The sequence below is a fragment of the Excalfactoria chinensis genome, chromosome 1 (genome assembly GCF_039878825.1).
Source record: "Excalfactoria chinensis isolate bCotChi1 chromosome 1, bCotChi1.hap2, whole genome shotgun sequence".
NCBI lineage: Eukaryota > Metazoa > Chordata > Aves > Galliformes > Phasianidae > Excalfactoria > Excalfactoria chinensis.
In genome coordinates, this window is record NC_092825.1 from 182,027,808 (window position 1) to 182,047,351 (window position 19,544).

The 19,544-nt window shown below is 52.9% G+C and overlaps 2 protein-coding genes across 2 annotated transcripts in view; one reads left to right on the forward strand and one right to left on the reverse strand.

Annotated features, from left to right (window-relative positions):
• The first annotated feature begins 4,287 nt into the window (after positions 1-4,287).
• TPBGL (trophoblast glycoprotein like) lies at positions 4,288-6,873 on the forward strand. Its single transcript, XM_072345053.1, has one exon. It carries the CDS (start codon positions 4,828-4,830, stop codon positions 5,911-5,913), a length of 1,086 nt encoding a protein of 361 aa, XP_072201154.1. The 5' UTR covers positions 4,288-4,827; the 3' UTR covers positions 5,914-6,873.
• Positions 6,874-12,561: 5,688 nt separating this feature from the next.
• The window catches only part of PGM2L1 (phosphoglucomutase 2 like 1), a 38,877-nt gene continuing 31,894 nt past the window's right edge, over positions 12,562-19,544 (reverse strand). The window contains exons 12-14 of the mRNA XM_072327005.1: positions 19,262-19,451; positions 18,476-18,609; positions 12,562-16,054 (exon numbers count right to left, since the gene is read on the reverse strand). Of these exons, the coding sequence (XP_072183106.1) occupies positions 15,952-16,054; positions 18,476-18,609; positions 19,262-19,451 (427 nt within the window). The 3' untranslated portion in view covers positions 12,562-15,951. The remainder of the gene's footprint in view (positions 16,055-18,475; positions 18,610-19,261; positions 19,452-19,544) is intronic.

The window sequence follows — 19,544 nt, forward strand, 5'->3', positions numbered from 1 at the left end:
AATGGGCGCGGTGGTGATGAGTTGATAATTGAACTCGATGATCTCAGAGATCCCTTCCAACCTTAACGATTCTATGATCACCCCCATCCCCACCACCATCACCACCTCCTCCAAGCCATCCCCCAGCCTGCAGCATGGAGAGGTGAACCCAACAGATGTCCCCAAAGCATTGCCCCCAGCTCAGAGCCTTTCCTCAGGGATGCTTTGTCCCTCCAACATCCCTCTCCATATCTTCAAGAGGAGCTTCCCAGCTCCATGCACACAGCGCCCAGCAGCTTCAGATCCAGGCTTTAATTCAATATCCCCATCCTGCCACATGCTATTCCAGGGGAGCCTATAATTTGTCACGTCTCTGTTATTAATTGCCAGCGCCAATAGGAGTAATCTCAGCCCCCCAGTCCCAGGCTAAGGAAAATAGATGGCTTTTTTTTTTCCTGCTTGGTGTAGCTGTAGCTCAGCTGACTGCATAGAATCACATGTTGCAGCCGCAGTGACCGCCAGCTGCTCGCTCCTTGATTTCACAACTCCCTTGGAGTGCACTTGATGATTTGGGATGCTGCAAACAGCTGTGCATCAACCTTCCCTGGGTGCAAACCTCAGCACTGAGTGAGGCCATTCGCACCCTCCTCCAGAGCACATCATGGATGTGATTTCCAAACTCAGCTCTGACACCCAGAAAAGCATAAAATAACATATTTTCTGTAGAGGTGCAAGAAGATAATGGGGCCCAAAAGGCTCTGGGGGGGGATTACTGAAGTAAGAAGAGATTCAGTGCAGTTCTCAGCCCTTTATCTTGTTCCCTTTTACAGGCAGAGAGCATTGGGTGGATAAGTCACTTCTGCAGACAACTTGCATCAAAGAGAGCACTGCATGAGGGGCAGCTTGCATCAAGCTGCTGCTTAGAAGTGGGAAAGAGAGGGGAGAGGAGAGGAGAGGAGAGGAGAGGAGAGGAGAGGAGAGGAGAGGAGAGGAGAGGAGAGGAGAGGAGAGGAGAGGAGAGGAGAGGAGAGGAGAGGAGAGGAGAGGAGAGGAGAGGAGAGGAGAGGAGAGGAGAGGAGAGGAGAGGAGAGGAGAGGAGAGGAGAGGAGAGGAGAGGAGAGGAGAGGAGAGGAGAGGAGAGGAGAGGAGAGGAGAGGAGAGGAGAGGAGAGGCCATCCATCCCATGGAAATCCCCCAGTATGCTCCAACAGTCTGTATTGAAGGGCTCCAGTCCGCTCTGATTTTCAGCTCCATAGAATGTTCCTGCAATGTGGGATTCACCATTTGTAGCTGGTAGTGAGGGGGGTGGCTTTCCTTTGGGATCACATCAATCCTTTTGGAGCAGGGAAAGCCCCAGATGTGCTGACACAGGCTGGGAACCTCTGATCAACCCCAGCCCATGATCATCCTGTAACCTTCACAAGAAAGAGTGCCCCCATGAATGACCCCATACAGCACCCATAAGTCCATCTCATCTCTTCCCCCTCAGCCCTCCATCACCCCATCCATTCCTGGGACCACTTGGGAGTGGCTCCATTCAACCTCATCCCTCTGGGCAGAGTGTCCCACACATCCCTGCAGCACTGGAGCCACCCCAGAGCTATATAGGATGGGTGATACGTGACAGCCCCCACTGCCCCTACACCTGGTAGGGTACGACACCCCCCTCCCTCCATCAAATCACACAGCTCATGAAATGCAGGGCTTGCTGGAGAGGACTCCGACTCCTTGGGAGAGTCAATGGGGAAAAATGCTGATGTGAGGAAATCCAGCACACCGTCAGGAGGAAGGCTGTGCCCTGCGGACTATTTTTGGCTTGTTTTTCTTAACGATGGAGCCACTGATCTATGATATTGTCACGGCTGTGACTAAGGGCTCTGCAGTTGGAATGGCATCAAGGAGGAGTTGGAAGGAGGGCAGTGCAGGTCCCGGGGGACCGGTAATGGGAGAGAGCCCTTCACCTCCTGTTTACATTTTAATGCCCGTCCAGGTTATTTATTATTTATTGCTAATGTATTTATAGAGCATTACCAGCATGCACGGCGCTCGGCAGACATTGGGGGAAAAGGTCCCCTCTCCTTTGGATAAATGGTGTGGTTCAACACGGCCCCAGTGCCGCTGACCCAATGTCTTTGTAGCCGAGACAAAGGCAGAAGGACCATCTCTCCCCTCCTGCCTTTGTGATGTTTCCAAATGTGCCTCTTTCCTGCTGTTTTGCTGCAGCATCTGATGGACACACACCAAACTCAGGTTGCAGGCACCCAAAAAGCACCCGCTCCCATCTCCCATTGAACCACAGCCTGAGCTCAATGTAACTGGTGTGAAATGTGATGTTGGTGCCTTTCGGATCCCCTTAAAAAGGACCAAGAAAAAAACACTTTCTGACTTTCTGGGGCGTGCTTGTTATGTCAGTGCTGCTTCTCCCCTCCATCTCCACAGCCCTGCAAACCCCATCATGCCCCAACGCACCCACAGGTGTATTTGCGAGCCTGTAGTGTTTAAATGTCAAATCTTTGACACCATCTTAAGATATGCACCAATTAACATAATGTATCCAATTCCACCCAGCTCCCCGGGTCAGTGAGCAGAAACGCTGCGGGCTGGGAGCAATAACCTGAGGGGTTTTCAATATCCGTGTTCCCAAAAGCAAAGAGCTGCAGAATCATAAAGGTTGGAAAAGACTCTGAAGATCACCAAGTCCAGCCATCAAAAAGGAGCTTCCCAACCCAAAAGCAGTTTTGTCTTTGTGCTTTTGGAGGAAGAATTGAAGGCATGCCCAAGAGAGATGCAGAGGCCAGAAGGTGAGTTTGGTTTAAACCACCCATTGTGTCTTTGGAACTTACCCTCCAACCTTACACAGCAGTGGGGACAAAAGGTGACACTACTTTGATTGCCAACAGCCAATTGAAGGCTGGCTCAATCCAAATCAACCCAACCCAACTCAGCCCAACTCAACACAACTCAACACAACCAAAATAAACTCAACACAACCCTACTCAACCCAACCCAACTCAACTCAACCCAACTCAACTCAACCCAACCCAACCCAACTCAACCCAACTCAACCCAAGCCAACTCAACCCAACCCAATTCAGCTCACCCCAAAGCACTGCCAACAAACCATGAGGAAAAGGTAATAAAGATACACTGAGGATTAGACCTGGGGACCTGAAGTGCATGGGGAGGAGGAGGAGAGCCTTCACCTCACTTGGCAGCAGCAGGAGGCAGCAAAAGAAGGGGAACATGGGGCCTCCTATGGGCACACAGCATGGTGAGCAATGCCTTTCTGTGAGCTGGCTCCTCACACTGGTGGAGTGAGATCTCATTGCCTCAATGCCGGGAAGTCATCATAGAATAGAACCATATCACCATTAAGGTTGGAAGCACTTCTAGGATCACCAGGATCAACTGCCCACCTAACACCAATGTTGCCCACTAAGCCATGTCCCTGAGTACCACATCTACATCTTCAAAGGGGTTCCAAGTGCATTTTCCCACGAGTTCCTGGCTTCCTCTGTCTGCTTGGACACTGTCACTTTAAATCTAGGATTCATCTGTCCTGATGTTGGGTGGCCAGGAGCAGCTGGAGCAGGATCAGATCATGTCAGCATCTAAAACATGACCCTGCAGAATCCTGAAGAGCTTCAGGGTGAGGGAATCCCAGTGGGGAAAAATCCTGTGGGGACAAAAGGAGAGAAAGGAGAGAGATAAGGGGAGAAAAAAAAAACAAAAACACCCATAAAACTGGAGAGAAAAATGCCAGTTTGCACAGGCTGGGGTTTGCAGAGGGGGGGAGAGCTTCATAGGGAGGGGAACCAAGCCGGGATGACGTGAAGGAGCCCGACGCCAGCTGGACTTTGCCCAACCTGCTCCAACCAAAGTGGTGGCAACTCCCAAAGCCCTTCGTACCCATCGGCGGCTGCATCCTGCACCGCCTTCATAACCCCCCCCTAAAAGTGGGGGCACTGAGACCTGCACAGCTCAGGGGCGCTGTGGGGTGGTGGGTGTGGGGAGTGGGAGCAGCCCCGGAACCTTTGGGAGTGGGATGGGGATGGGGACAGCCCCAAAGCGTCCCTGAGCTGGAAAAGGAGCGGGACAGCCCCGACCCCTCCTGCGGTTGGAAGGGAATCGGGACAGCCCCACAGCCGTCCCCTGGCCGGGAGGGATCCGTTCCAGCCCCCATCGGGCATCCCGGAGCCGAACCGAACTGAGCCGGGCAGAGACGAGCTGAGCCGAGCCGAGCCGAGCCGAACCGGGCAGCAGCGGCACCGCGCACCTCCGACGGCAGCTGCCCGCTGCTCTCCAACAACCCCCCACCTTCCTCCTCATTATTCCTTTTTCCTCCTCTCCACCTCGTCCTTATTCTCTTTTCCTCCTTTTTCCTGTTCTCCCCCTCTTCCTTCTCCTCTCTTTCTCCTCCTCCTTTCCTCACCTTCTTCCTCCTTCCTCCACCCTCCTCCTCCTTCTCCTTTCCCTCTTTTTCCCCTCTCTTTCTTCCTCCTTCCCCTCTTCCTCCTCCTTCCCCCTCTCCATCCTCCCCCTCGTTCTCCTTTCCTCACTTTCCTCCTCCTTTCTGCTCCTTCTCCTCTTTCCTCCTCCTCCTCCTCCTTCCCCCCTTTCCATCCATCCATCCATCCTCCTCTCCTCCTCCTCTTTCCCCCCTCCTCCTCCCCTCCCTCCCCCCACCCCATTTGGGCAGCTCCGCTCCCGCTCTCCTCCACCAGACGCCGCCGCTCTCGGGGCAGCGCACTCGGCAGCAGCAGCAGCAGCGGACCCCGGGGCGGGGGGAGCAGGCAGGCAGACAGCCCCCCCCTCCCCCCCCGGCCCCTGCATGCCCCAGCGCCGGGCATGGCCCGCAGGACGCGGCGGGCTGCGGGGCTGGGGCTGCCCTGCTTGGGGCTGCCCTGGTTAGGGCTCGCGTTGCTGCCCTGGGCCGTGCCCCCCGCCGCCGCCCCCCCAGGAGGTTGCCCGTCCGCCTGCTACTGCGTGGCCACCCCGGAATTGGTGCAGTGCCGCTACGAGAGCTTGGACGAACCCCCCCGGGAGCTGCCCACCTCGGTGCACAACCTTAGCATCTCCGGCAGCAACCTGAGCGTGCTGCACCGCGCCGCCTTCGCCCCCCGCCCGCTGCCCGAACTCCGCCTGCTCCGCTTGCACCACGACAACATCCAAACCGTCGAGGACATGGCCCTGCAGGGGCTGCCGGCCCTGCGAACCCTCGACCTCAGCCACAACCCTTTGCGTTCGGTGGCGGCCGGCGCCTTCTCCGGCGTCCCCCTGCTGCGCACGCTGCAGCTGAACCAGGCGCTGCTGGCCGCCCCGCTGGAGGAGCAGCTCGCCCTCGCCCTGCGCAACCTCAGCCTGCACCGCCTGGAGCTGGAGGGCAACGAGCTGCGGGCTCTGCCGGCCTCCCTGCTGCCCGCCGGCCTGGAGGAGTTGGATCTCCGTAACAACTCGCTGCAGCGTTTGACATCCACCGAGCTGCTCAGCCTGGAGGCTCCGGGGCTGCGGGGGCTGCGGGTGTCGCTGGGGTCCAACCCGCTGCAGTGCGATTGCGCCCTGCGCCCTCTGCTCTCCTGGCTGCGCTCGTCCGCCTCCCGCGTGCCGGATGCGCGGAGCCTGCATTGCTCCAAGCCGCCGTCGTTGCGCGGAACCGCGGTGCTGAGGTTGCGGCCCGAAGGGTTGGGTTGCGCGGCCGACGAGGGTGGTGAGGCCGGGCAGTTGGAGACGGCTTCGTACGTCTTCTTTGGCATCGTGTTGGCCCTCATCGGCATCGTCTTCCTCATGGTGCTCTACCTGAACCGCCGCGGCATCAAGCGTTGGTTGCACAACCTGCGGGAAGCTTGCCGTGATCAGATGGAGGGCTACCATTACCGCTACGAGCAGGACGCCGACCCGCGCCGTACCAGCGCCGTTGACACCCCCGGGCTCTGACATCACTGGGCTCTGGTGGCACCTCGAGGTGCTCCTTCCAGCTGCCTCCATCCCCAGCATCTTCCTGGTCCCCATCTCGTTGCCACGGTGCTGCTCCGGAGACCCAAGGTTGGGCTGCATCCGAGTGAGCAGCATCATCTCCTGGGGGCCTCTAGACTGCTCAGCCCGGGCTCTGGTGGCATCACAATGTCCTCCCTCCAGCTGACTCCATCCCCAGGGCCTTCCTGGTCCCCATCCCATTGCCACAGTGCGGCTCTGGAGGAAGAACTGGTCCAAGGGATGCTGTGAGTGCTCCTGTTGGGCTGCATCCGAGCAGGCAGCATCATCCCTCGGGGCTCTGGACCAGCTCAGCCCTGCTCCATCCCATCTCTGGATCCGTCCACTTGCCCCCATGCAAGTGCTGGGATCGTGGGCAGTCATGGGGACACTGTGATGATGAGCCGGTCCCCAAACATCACCCCACCCTGGCTCCCTTGCACTGCAGACACGAGCGTGAACTGCGCACATCCCAGGGAGCAGCAGCCATATCTGAACCCATCCTGGATATTCCTGGAGCCCGGACTCGACTTTGACCATGTACAGCTCTTTCCTATTAGATTTCTATTTGACTAATGCAAGAACTTTGCTCGATTTCTCTTTTTTTTCCCCTTTTCATTTCTCGCCCTGCTCTCCCCACGAACCGCTCTGAGCTCTCCCAGCCTCAACCTCCTCCCATCGGACCACATCTCCATCTCTTCCCAGGCACAAAAGGACACAACCACGCAGGGATCGCCCCGCAGGTTCCTTCCTGCATGTCCCCAGGGCACTGGGGCAGCTCCTTTGGCCTCAAACCCCTTCCCAGCCCCGGCTGTCTCAGCACATCATCGTAAGGAACAAAGCCAAAGCTCTGGCTCTCATGCACCTTGCTCGTGTTTGCTTAGAACCGTGCCTGTTACGATATCCTAGAGCAAATATATCAAAAGCCGCATCCCTTGTAGCGTCTGCTTTCTATAGAGTGGTTTCCAAACGTCGTCTGATTCAGGCCGTGCCATTACGGTCAGGTTTCCAATCGCTCCCAGAGGTGCAGAGTTTCACTGGGCTCAGAAACTCCTTTTGCACTCGTGCATGGAGCTCAGCCCTAATTCCTCCCTGTGAGCAAGGCAGGGGCTCGGTAATTCATCCCAGTAGTGGGTTTCCAAAGCAATTTGGGTTGCTCGAGCATTTTTGTTCCATCGCTCATGAGACATCTGTGCCTGCAGAGCAGCTGCGGGCAGCGCTGCGGGGCCACCACTCGTGGCGACTGCAAATGAACGTGTGATGTGGCACAGAGCTGAAGTTCGGTACGGGGCTGAGTCGGCTGCATTTCAATCCATGGGGGTTTTCCTTGCTGTGTGCTGAGCCAGGGAGGGCTGAGGATGGGGCTGCATCCACAGCGCTTGGTTTTGGGAAGCTCAGAAGCACCTGGGTTTGGGATTCAAGGAGGTGCCTGGGTTTGGGATTCAAGGAGGTGCCTGGGTTTGGGATGCTTGGAAGTACCTGGGTTTGGGATGCTTGGAGGTGCCTGGGTTTGGGATGCTTGGAAGTGCCTGGGTTTGGGATGCTTGGAGGTGCCTGTGTTTGGGATGCTTGGAAGTGCCTGGGTTTGGGATGCTTGGAAGTGCCTGGGTTTGGGATGCTTGGAAGTGCCTGGGTTTGGGATGCTTGGAAGTACCTGGGTTTGGGATGCTTGGAAGTGCCTGGGTTTGGGATGCTTGGAAGTGCCTGGGTTTGGGATGCTTGGAAGTGCCTGTGTTTGGGATGCTTGGAGGTACCTGGGTTTGGGATGCTTGGAAGTACCTGGGTTTGGGATGCTTGGAGGTGCCTGGGTTTGGGATGCTTGGAGGTGCCTGGGTTTGGGATGCTTGGAGGTGCCTGGGTTTGGGATGCTTGGAAGTACCTGGGTTTGGGATGCTTGGAAGTGCCTGGGTTTGGGATGCTTGGAGGTGCCTGGGTTTGGGATGCTTGGAAGTGCCTGGGTTTGGGATGCTTGGAGGTGCCTGTGTTTGGGATGCTTGGAAGTGCCTGGGTTTGGGATGCTTGGAAGTACCTGGGTTTGGGATGCTTGGAAGTGCCTGGGTTTGGGATGCTTGGAAGTGCCTGGGTTTGGGATGCTTGGAAGTGCCTGTGTTTGGGATGCTTGGAGGTACCTGGGTTTGGGATGCTTGGAAGTGCCTGGGTTTGGGATTCAAGGAGGTGCCTGGGTTTGGGATGCTTGGAAGTGCCTGGGTTTGGGATGCTTGGAAGTGCCTGGGTTTGGGATGCTTGGAGGTGCCTGTGCTTGGGATGCTTGGAGGTGCCTGTGTTTGGGATGCTTGGAAGTGCCTGGGTTTGGGATGCTTGGAAGTACCTGGGTTTGGGATGCTTGGAGGTGCCTGGGTTTGGGATGCTTGGAGGTGCCTGGGTTTGGGATGCTTGGAGGTGCCTGGGTTTGGGATGCTTGGAAGTACCTGGGTTTGGGATGCTTGGAAGTGCCTGGGTTTGGGATGCTTGGAGGTGCCTGGGTTTGGGATGCTTGGAAGTACCTGGGCTTGGGATGCTTGGAAGTACCTGGGTTTGGGATGCTTGGAAGTGCCTGGGTTTGGGATGCTTGGAAGTGCCTGGGTTTGGGATGCTTGGAAGTGCCTGGGTTTGGGATGCTTGGAAGTGCCTGGGTTTGGGATGCTTGGAAGTACCTGGGTTTGGGATGCTTGGAAGTGCCTGGGTTTGGGATGCTTGGAAGTGCCTGGGTTTGGGATGCTTGGAGGTGCCTGGGTTTGGGATGCTTGGAGGTGCCTGTGTTTGGGATGCTTGGAAGTGCCTGGGTTTGGGATGCTTGGAAGTGCCTGAGTTTACTCGAAGGTACCTGGGTTTGGGATGCTTGGAGCCTGAGGATTGGGCTGCATCCCTGGTGTCAGTGCCTGGGTTTGGATGTTTGGAGGTACCTGGGTTTAGGATACAAGGAGGTGTCTGGGTTTGGGCTGCTCAGAGCCCCGGTGAGGTTTGGCAGGGAGCAGCTGTTACCCAACATGTCAGGCTGGTAAATGAGGAAGGAAGGAAGGAAGCAGCTGTGATGGGTTCTGGGCTTTTTGCTCCCCTCTGTGTGTACGCAGCACCTGCACCGGGCAGCTGATTCTGCAGAACTTAGCCAGGAGTCAGAGCAATTATTTCCACCCCATGCATCCCATTACTTTGCACTTTTTTCCCTTCGTATTTGCCTTCTGATAGGGGCAGTGGAGCTGGTGCAGAGGGGTGGGGCTGCACTTAGCTGTCTGTATTCACGCAGTGCTGTGAGTCCAAGTGAGTGTCCTGGATGCTCCAGCAGAAACCTGCTGTTTTGGGGGGGGATCTTTCCCCTTCAGGGCTTTCCTCCTGCCCCAAGAACTTGAGGGCTCTGGCTCCAAGTGCTTTCACTGCTGGGATCTTGCAAATTGAGAGCGTTAAAGCCTTCAGAGCTTGGAGGTGGAAGGCAGAAGGGGACGCAGGAGGGGAAGCAGAAGGGGATGCAAGAGAAGATGCTGGAGGTGAAGCAGGAGGGGATGCAGGAGGAGAATCATGACGGGATGCTGGAGGGCAATGCAGGAGGAGGTGCTGAGGGGGTATAGGGGAGGATACAAGAGGACATGCTGGAGGGGATGAAGGAGAAGCAGAAGGTGGAATAGGAAGGGATGGAAGAGGGAATGCAAGAGGAGGAGGGGATGCAGGAGGGGGTGAAGGAGAGGATGCTGGAGGTGAAGCAGGAGGGAATGTAGGAGGGGATGCAGGAGGGGACACAGGAAAGAATGCAAGCAGAGATGCAGGAGGAGATGAAGGGTGTAATGCAGGAGGCAACGCAGGAAGCACGATTTTTGCCCAGGCTCAGAATGACCGCTCTGGTTGCACAAACTCAGAATGCAAACTTTGAGACCCGCTGTAGTTTCCCAGATTTGGTTCTCCTCCTTTCTCTTTTCTTTTACTCCCAGCTGTCCCTGTGTGTTTTCAGTGCTCAGGGCTGCCCGGGGTGGCCACATCTCTGCCGTGAGATGTTTGTAGGGAGAACTATGGGTCTTTCTGGCAGTGTCTGCAATGTCATGCAGCAGGGGCACGAAATGGGGCAAACCCCCACTGCTTTTGGTGCTGCTGGTGCAGATCTCGGGGTCTCAGGGCTGTGCAGGGAAGGCTGCTCATTGAGATCTCCAAAGGGAGAAAAAAACACCCTCAGCTTTTGGACTTTTCCTTCCAGGAGAAGCAAATGGGTTTGTGCTTTTGCTGTTCTCTCTTGGGGGACTCATAGAGGCAAAGCCCAGACAGGACAGCTGACAGAACACAGCCCCCGTGCTGGGAAACAGAGTGGATCCCAAAGAAATCGGATCCTGTCTGTGTATCTGTATAGAGGCTGCGCTGCTGTTGGGGTCAGCTCAGGAAGGGAAAATGGAAACGGTGAGACATTGGATGAAAAATGCTATAGGTTTTCGTATTCCTATTTTGCTGCCTTCTCAAGGGTCATTAGTAGCCACGTTCCCAGGACCCAGCCCTTCTAATGAATTGTGCTGGGATAAGGCTGGGGATGGGAGCTGTGACCTCCAAGCATTGCTGAGCACTGGCATGCTCAGCTCAGTGATGAGCCTCCTTCAGCACTGGGACAGATTTGTCCCTCTGGCACTCAGGGCTGAGGGGTCTGAAACCTTGGAGACCCCCCCCCCCGCACCTCATGGCAGCCCCAGCCCCACATCCTCCTGTCCCAGCATGGACTCATCTCATCCCTTGGGTTGCCTGACCCCCCCAGAGCCCCCAGCCATCAATGCCACAGGTGGCAATCCCTCTGTTTCACCCATAAGGGGCATCAAAGCACCAAAAACATGAGTGCCAAAATAAAAGCAACCTTGACAGGAGAGTTCCTTGGGGGTGGCTTCCTTGCTGTGCTCGTGTCTCCCCAGTGCTTTCCTCAAGCAGATGGGACGGATGGGTCTTCCATAATCAGGCTGCATCTGGATGATCTTCCAAAACAACCTGCGTTCCAGGCTGTTTCAAGCACGTTGTTGGCACACTGGGGACAGGTGGGATCTCTTGGAGAAGTTTCCTTGTCCTTTATGAAGAGGAACCAAAATCATCTCGGTAAGGTGAGAGTAGAGAACCTGCATCTTAACCCTCTGCAGATGCAGCTCTGCATGGGCAGGACCAGCCTGCTCCATCCTCATGGGACAGGTTTCTAGAACAGAAGGGCAGACCTTTGGCTTGGGATGGCCCAAAGTGGCAGCCTCTCAGGTGGGATTCCATATACTTTGTGTAACTATCTCCCATGCAACCCTTGCACCCACCCGGCTGATCCCTCAGTGAAGTGCTGGGGACACCCCAGAAGCTCCATCCCTTGCAGGACAAAGACCCAGGGACCAGGCTTTGGGGACCTTTTGCAAACAAATCCATGCAGCAATGAAGCAGACTTCCCTCTGCTTGAGAGTTGTTTCATTGACTGTGTTAAGGTTCTCCTTGCCCTGGACCATGAGGATACGTGAACCCTGGCTCCAACAGCACCTGTGTCCCCTTCCATGGTGACAGGAGAACAAAACCACAGAACAGAGGCTTGGGGAGATGGGTGTCATCCCATGGAGAGCCACGTGGGCTGGCACACTGGTCATTAATGAGGTTACTCAATTAACATTTACATTGCCAAGGTGTGAATGTGAATCCTGGCACTGCTGGGACTCACCAGCCTCAGTGTGTCCCCATGCAACACTCTGATCCCCCCCAAGCCCCACATTTGCTCTCAGGCATGGGGCTGGGACTTGGGGCTGATGCTGCTCCTGGAGGAGACGGGGGATCCGGAGCTGAGAACGCTGGAGGAGAATGATTTGGAGGAGGTAAGATCAGCAGAGCCTGTCCACAAGGTCCTGCCCTCTCTGCCCCTCAAACCCAGCCAGCCCTGCTGTCCTGCACCCTGAGTACCCGGCCACGGGCAGGTGGGGACACCCAGCGCCCACTCGTGCCATTGCAGGTTGGTGGAGATGGACTCAGCTCCCTCCTGCTGTCCTTGTCTTGGTTCATTCTGCTGCTCCCTTCACCCCTTGCCCACTCCCTGCACCTAAAGAGCTGCAGGGGATGCTGGAATCTCTCCCTGCAAAGCAAACATCGCACTGTCAGAGCACAGGGCATAAAGCAGAGAGAATGAGGGGTAGCTGGGAGGATGACGGTCCAGACAGGAGAAGGAAGCACAGATTGGTGCAGAAGTCCTGGGGATGAAGTGCACATCCATCCCCCGAGGATGCAGGAACCTTCCTGGACGTGCTGTGGCTTCTGCCCATCTGCTTCACAGCCCCCACCGACCAGCTAAGCCTGCTTAAATGCATACCTGACCTCCAAGAAACGTCTCTATTTGTGTCACTCGCCGGGTTGCTGCTCCCTCCTCCACTTTAGGTCGCACTGTGACATCAGTTCTCTTCCTCTCGAGTTCACAAGGATGAAGCTTTAGGAAACACAAGGATCAGCTTCAGGAAACTCTGCTTTTTCAGGGCTGTGGGGAACAGGAACCCACCTGCAGCTGGAAGCCCACTGCAGGGACTTCCCCCCCCCCAAAACCACACCATTCAGCCCACATCCCCCCTGCACCGAGGCACAAACCAGCTCTGCTTAGGGGGCAACAAAGCTCAGCTGATAGAACATCGATGCAAACGCAAAGGGTTGCGACTACCAAGAGAATAGTTTATTATTTACGACACTTCATTCAGCTAAATCCACGTAGCAATACACACAGAAATACTTCAGAAAAGTGCAAATTCTCACTCGGTCATATGCCCTAATTGTACAGAACAGACACTGAATAATGAGATTACAGAAGCAGAACTCCCCGGGACTCCAGGTTAAGAGTGGTGCAGCTCTGGCTGCTTCCCTCCCTGCATACAAAGCCATTCTGAGTGGGCAATAAGCAGAAATCCAGACTTGAATCCAGGCCTCACCATGCAAACAGTCCCATTCCTAAAGCAAACTGAAATCCTCAGGAGCCCAAGAGGGGCATGAGGTGCTACCTGAGCAATGCTGGAGCAGGGAGCGTGAATTCTGGAGTGCTTACAGAGTGCTGCACGTCACCTCAGTGTCTGAAACTGAAAAATACTGAGTTTGAATTGTTGAATGATGCAAGCAAGGATTTCCCTTTTGAGGCACTGAGGGCCATCAGGAGACCTACAGAGGCAGGGCTGCAGCTCCTGCACTGTTCTCTGCTGCTGGAGTCCATGCTGCAGGAAGGGCAGGGGAAGCAGATAGGCCCACAAACACAGCAGGGCTGTGCAGCTGCAGTGAGAGCTGCACTTGGGCTCCCAGTCCAGCCCTGCCATGTCAGACAAGCTCCTTCCTTTGCTTCACTCATGCTACGGTAAGAAATGTCTTCTTGAGTTGCAGGGAGACATGAATACCACCTGAAGCTACGTATATCACAGACTGGACACTGCATCACAACTAGAACAGCTGGCTGCAAGCTCTATCACACAGACACCAAACTCTGCCTGGCGAGCCTCCTGTTCTAACACAGATCCCCTCCGAGACCCTGGAAATAGAGTTCTGCCACGTATCCGAGTGAGACAGAGATTGAGTCAGTCGCAACCAAAAGGGAAGAGACAAAAAAGAAGCCCTCCTAAATGCTACAAACACAAACCACGGGCAGCTGGATCGCAGGTCAAGCTGATGGCTGCAGCTTTACAAAAGGTGCACTGGAACTGGAAGCCTCGTAAACAATAATCGGGATGCATTTGATCGATCAGCTTCTTGCTCGAGTCTGGAAAGCCTTTGTTCTTGCCTGGGAGGCAGCAAAGAACAGCCAAAAGCTGAAAGGAGATTGTGCACAAGTCCAACAAACTCTGACACAGTCACAGGGCAATGCAACGGGAGAGATACAGTCCTTCACAGTCGGAGCAATGAGGGGGCAGGGAGAAAAGAGTTCCTCAAGTGGAACGGTATAAATACATCCAACGGTTCAACGTGGTACAGGAAAACAACAGTAGCAGCAGTTTACAAACAGCAACAGTAATGATAACCTTAAAATACATTCAGTACGTTGTGCCTGTCGTTCCAGAAGCACTTCTACATCTACAGCTTACCGCTCAGACCAGGAGAATCCCAGGCACTGCACTACAGGCATTCACACCATGAGCAGCACCCAGCCAATGGGAAATACTACCACGAGTCAGCTGCTCTCATCTGAACTACCAGGAGGTGCTCAAGTCCAAATCAGGGCGTGCTGCCCAAGGGCAGAGCTCACTCAGGTCAGGGTAAGACCCAGAGCTGAGCCCTGCAGTCAGGATATGCCATCACACCTCCCCAAAGCTGCACGGAGCAATGAGTGCACTGCCAGGGTGAATGTCTCACCCATTCTCATTGCATCGGCCACGTGTACAATCAAGAAGGGGAAAAGCAAACAAAAAAAGGGAGCTTTTTGGCATGAGATACACTTCAGTCGGTTGCGGAACCATTTGGAAACGCTTTCCCCTGAAAATAACAAATAAATAAATAGGGGTTGGTTACCAAGAGTTTGTGCGATGCAGACCTTCCGCAGCACACGTACATTCACACCCTCACCCACGGTCATAGTGCAAAGCTGCTGTGGGCACCAACACTCCACACTGCACGGATGGAGACACCCGCTGCTCCTCGGAGCCGTTTGGATGCGATGCACACGAGGGCACAATGGGGTGGAGGGCAACAACAGTGGCAAAACAGCACCTTTAACCTCGATGCCTTTTGGGTTCCCCTCATATAACCTTCAATACGGAACCTGAGTGCTTGGGTTTGTCTGTTCCTCTCGTTTGGTTGCTGTGAAGGGAGTGGATAGATGTCCACGTGACGGCTGACTTCGTTTTGAAGGCTTACATTGGCAAATATCCTCCACCATCAATACCCCAATTCTTCCTGAACGTGTCGTTGTACTTCAGAACTGGGGGGGAAATCTACACGTTTCTGGATCAGCACCTGTCAGAAAAGAAGCGATGAGCAGGATTGCTTTCTGCTCGAGCCATGATAGGAAACCGATAACGAGAGGGTGCTAAAAATCCACCTTCAAAGAGCAACAGGATCGGCAAAGTGCTGTTCTAACAGGAAGGAGTTTATCAGATGTGACAAATAATACGAGTTAGTAAATAATAGTAATAATAGAGAGTGTCTGCATCTCACCTTTCCTTTCTTTCCCCCTGTTTTGTTTTGTTTCCTTCATTAGACAGCATGACTTCAAGCCATCGCAACCAAACAAGTCCCCAACTGGTGTTTTCATACAAAGATATGACATTTCTGGAACCTTTAGTAGGACAAAATAACTTCAGTCCCTTCAGATGTGTGGGACAAGAAGAGGTTATAAAGCCCACAGCAGCCAGAACAGGCAGTTTAACCAAAGGTGAATGGGTCTGTGTTCTTTTGGAAGCCCCAGGAAGGCACTGAGTAACCCAAAAACCCAGACTGCATGTGTTGCCACTATTGTTTCACACCCCGGCGAGTGTTTGGAGATACACACACAGGAAAGAAACAACGCACGGAGAGCACCTCCAACAACAGAAGGATACGAAAAGAAGTGGAGAATGTCCAATTGGAACAACTTGCCTCAAGCAGGTATGCAAAGCACTGAACTCTACTTGAATGGATCTGGGAAGTAAGAGCTGGAACACCACCACCAACACACACACACACACACACACAACAGCTACGAAGAAGCAGCGCTTTTTTGTCAGTTCAGGGTGATGGCTTCCAACCAAAGTATCCTGGGGACCTGAAAGCAGTTTAAGACAAGAGTCAGTGGCTACAGACCAACTGTTTTAACCCTGCTGTGGCAGTATGTTGGAGCTGTGAAGGTCAGAGAGCCTTTGGTCAAAAGAAAGGGAAATTACATGGGAAATTCCAGGCAGTACATTTCACCTTTCTCTGCTTGTCTCAACCGACAAAAGAACGCTGCTTCTTTACAGAATAAAAACGTAGCTGCTTGTTTCAACACACACACACACACACAGGCACACAGTAAACAGAGTTCTGTTTCTTGGTTCCTTGGTTGGATGCGGTGCAGCGCAGCGGCTCCTTCCAACACCAGCTGCAGGACAGCTAAGCTGAGCGCCAGATGAGTCCGTTCTTATCAGGCTCGAGAAAGTTCTCAATCAGAGCCTCCACCAGCTTCTGACGCTCTTCTTCCAGCACAGCTCTGTCACTGGAAGACAACAGAGGGATGTCAGAGGTCTGAGGAACACCAGGACTCAAAAAATAACCAAGTGAAAAGCAAAAGCTGAGGGGGGTGGATTTGCTTTGTTGTATTTCCTATTGGTGGGTCCAGAGGAGGCCACTGAGATGGTCAGAGGGTTGGAACTGCTCTGCTGTGAGGAAAGGTTGAGGGAACTGGGCTGGTTTAGCTTGGAGAAGAGAAGGCTGCGGGGAGACCTCATTGTGGGTACTTGAAGGGAACATATAAACAGGAGGGGAAAGGCTGTTTGTGAGGGTGGGCAGTGATAGGACAAGGGGGAGTGGTTTGAAACTGAGACAGGGGAGGTTTAGGTTGGATCTGAGGAGGAAGTTTTTAACCCAGAGGGTGGTGACGCACTGGAACAGGTTGCCCAAGGAGGCTGTGGATGCCCCATCCCTGCAGGCATTCAAGGCCAGGCTGGATGTGGCTCTGGGCAGCCTGGGCTGCTGGTTGGTGACCCTGCACACAGCAGGGGGTTGGAACTACATGATCACTGTGATCCTTTGCAACCCAGGCCTTTCCATGATGTTGTGACTCTATGATCTGCTTGCTTTAACAAGTTACTTCCTGGTAAGGACTATTGCACAATTAATTTAAATGGGGAAAAAAATGGCCACTAGAGGTTAACTATGGTTCTGGAATGAATGGCTGCAAAAACCATGCAAGACTGGCAAAACACGTGTTATGCACTGATGAAAAACTCAGAATTGCTCCTAATAGAAGAGGCAGATACTCTCTATGCTCTTCTCTACACAGAATCCAGCTGTCCTTCAAGGGTATTTTAACTAAAGGGCAGTTTAGGAGGGTTGCACTGCCACGCTCCTTTCAAGATACATTCCCCCTTTCCTACCCTGATGTCTCATTGGAGGAAGAGGAACTCAAGTCTTCAAAGAGGCAAAGCAGGCTTGTTATTTCCTTCTGCTTTGCTCATGTGTGGAGCATGTCACCCAGCACTGCCCCTCAGGTCATCCTTCCTTTTAAAGAACACACCCCAAACTGCTTCTCCAGAACTGGCTTTCCCAATGCTCAGCCTTTAATCAGTAAGCTGGAACTCAAAGAAATACTTGCAAGGCTATTACAGAACGGAGCGTGCTTTGAAACAGCTGAAAAGCATTTCGTGCTTTGAACCAGGGAAGCTTGGAAGTTTATTTTTGTGTTCCAGGTCATAATTGCTGTTAAGCAGCGGTATTATTGCAATTAAGAGCTCATTGTGCTTTTCTGACTTACCAGAATGAACAGCAAAAGCCCAAATGATGCATCTCAAGTACTTCTCTCACAACTACTCTGGCCCTCGCTGTGTTAAGCTTAAGTTAGGGGCAATGTTTCTTTATTTCTTCCTAGCTGATTGCCTCAACCAGAACCTACTTTTCATCAGATGGTACCTTACCTCCTTTCAGGTTCGTGGAAGCTGAATAGAGAATTTCCATGCCCACATATACAGTGTGTGTTGATAGAGCAAACAACCAACGAGCTTTTACCCAATAAACAGGAGTTTCTGGTAACTGCTGCCATTCAGAAAATTGCAATGGAGAACTTCAGCCCTTCTCTGACCTGCTGTTATTCCCTGCTTATTCAGGGCAGCTTTAAAAGACAATTCAATAGACGGGCTGTGCTTATGTGAGAAGTTCACGGGGCAATAATCAGTGCTTCAAAGAAAATTCAGCATCCTGTGGAAAGCTGTGCAGGCACGGACTCTTGTCTCCATTCACACACTCATTTCAATGGAGTCAAGCCTCTGTTATCCACTGCCTGCCCAAATCTGACCAAAACATGCAGTGAGAAAGAAATTCATCTTCAATTCCTGCCAGTGCTGATTCAAAGGCTCCTTTTGTGCTATTTTCAGTTCTCTGCTCCATCTTAGACTGAGAATCTAAGCTCCTCATCTGCATTTCTGACTTCAACCCTCTAAACGTTCCCCCGTGGCTTTTTTTAACATACGTAGATATATTTAATGCTTCTTAACTGGAAGAAGCTGATCCCAGGTGGCTATAAAGAGGAGACAGACATCTAATTACTATCAAGTACCTTGGAGCACCATAACAGATTCCTAAATACAGTAGGAATCCACCTGGATTTAAGCACGCTTGCCAACGGCAGCACAACTTCATTACATTTTAGTTCACATGAAAAAGAGCAATTAGGTTAATAAATGAACCCTCCTAGAGCAGCAGATGCTTGAAATTCGGTTCTTTGCCTTATGCACTGCAGAGGGGGTCTCATATGAGCAGGAATTTCAATGCTCCAGGCAGATTAGCAAGCTGGAGTAGTCAGGAGAGACTCAGATCTCTGAGGAAGCAGCAAAGGAATCCATTTCCACAAAGGAATGATGCCTCAGCACTGCCCTTCCAGCCCAAGCGTGCTGTGATGTCTGCACGCAGAGCTGCTACTGACCTCTGCTCGGGCAGCGCGCACATCTCTGCGTAGTATTTGATCTTTGGCTCTGTCCCACTCGTCCGAAGGGTGGCAACGCAACCATTTTGAAACGTGAAAGTGATCATCTGACTGCTTTTACTCACAGGCAGCACCTACACCAACAAGAAAAGATGATTACGGGACACCCCAACTAACACAAATACGTTGCTTTGGTTTGTGATTAAGTAGAACAACCGATATTTACAGAGCTAAATAAGCATGTGTATCCACCAGCCAGGGCAATAAGCTAAAACAAGTCACTGCAGCCTAAAAGACAGAACTGCCCTCTGGATCAGTAGGATAACTGGACTGTTTCTTACTCCCATGGAAATACCAACATCTGGAAACCTGCTAGATGGCAGAAGAGATGCAGGAGCACCAAAGTCACCCCAGCTAATAAAGTTCATCCATTGTGGATGCCCCACTCCCTGCAGGCATTCAAGGCCAGGCTGGATGTGGCTCTGGGCAGCCTGGGCTGCTGGTTGGCGACCTTGCACACAGCAGGGGCAACCTGGATGGTCACTGTGGTCCTTTTTAACCCAGGCCATTCTATCATTCAATGATCCTACAGGACAAAGGTAAAATAACAGCAACGCCACTTCAAACTGAAGTAATTTTCTCGCCACTTAAGCCATCTTAGTAGACCGCATTCATTACACTGCCACCTAAGATGCCACACTATATCTTCCTGCATAGCTGTTGGCGTATTCAACTTTCAATCTCTTCAAAAAGAGAAGCCCTCCTGCAAAACGCTTTGCAACTCACCGACTTCTTATTGGGCTGGCTGCTGTCATAGCCAGTGGTAATGTCTCGTACGTGTAATATGTTGTAATCACCGCAGAACTTGGGATAAGACTGAGGGCCATCGAAGTTCCGAAGCCTCTCAAATATCCTCTTGATGGTTGGAGGATCATAGCACAAGAAATAGGAAGTTTTTGATATGTGATATCCATACCTACAAGGAGATGAGTCTTTTCAGTTAAAACATGCGTGGGTTTTCTGCGCATTTGGTATCTAAAGGAAGTCTGCTTGGGAAAAGAAAGAAAGC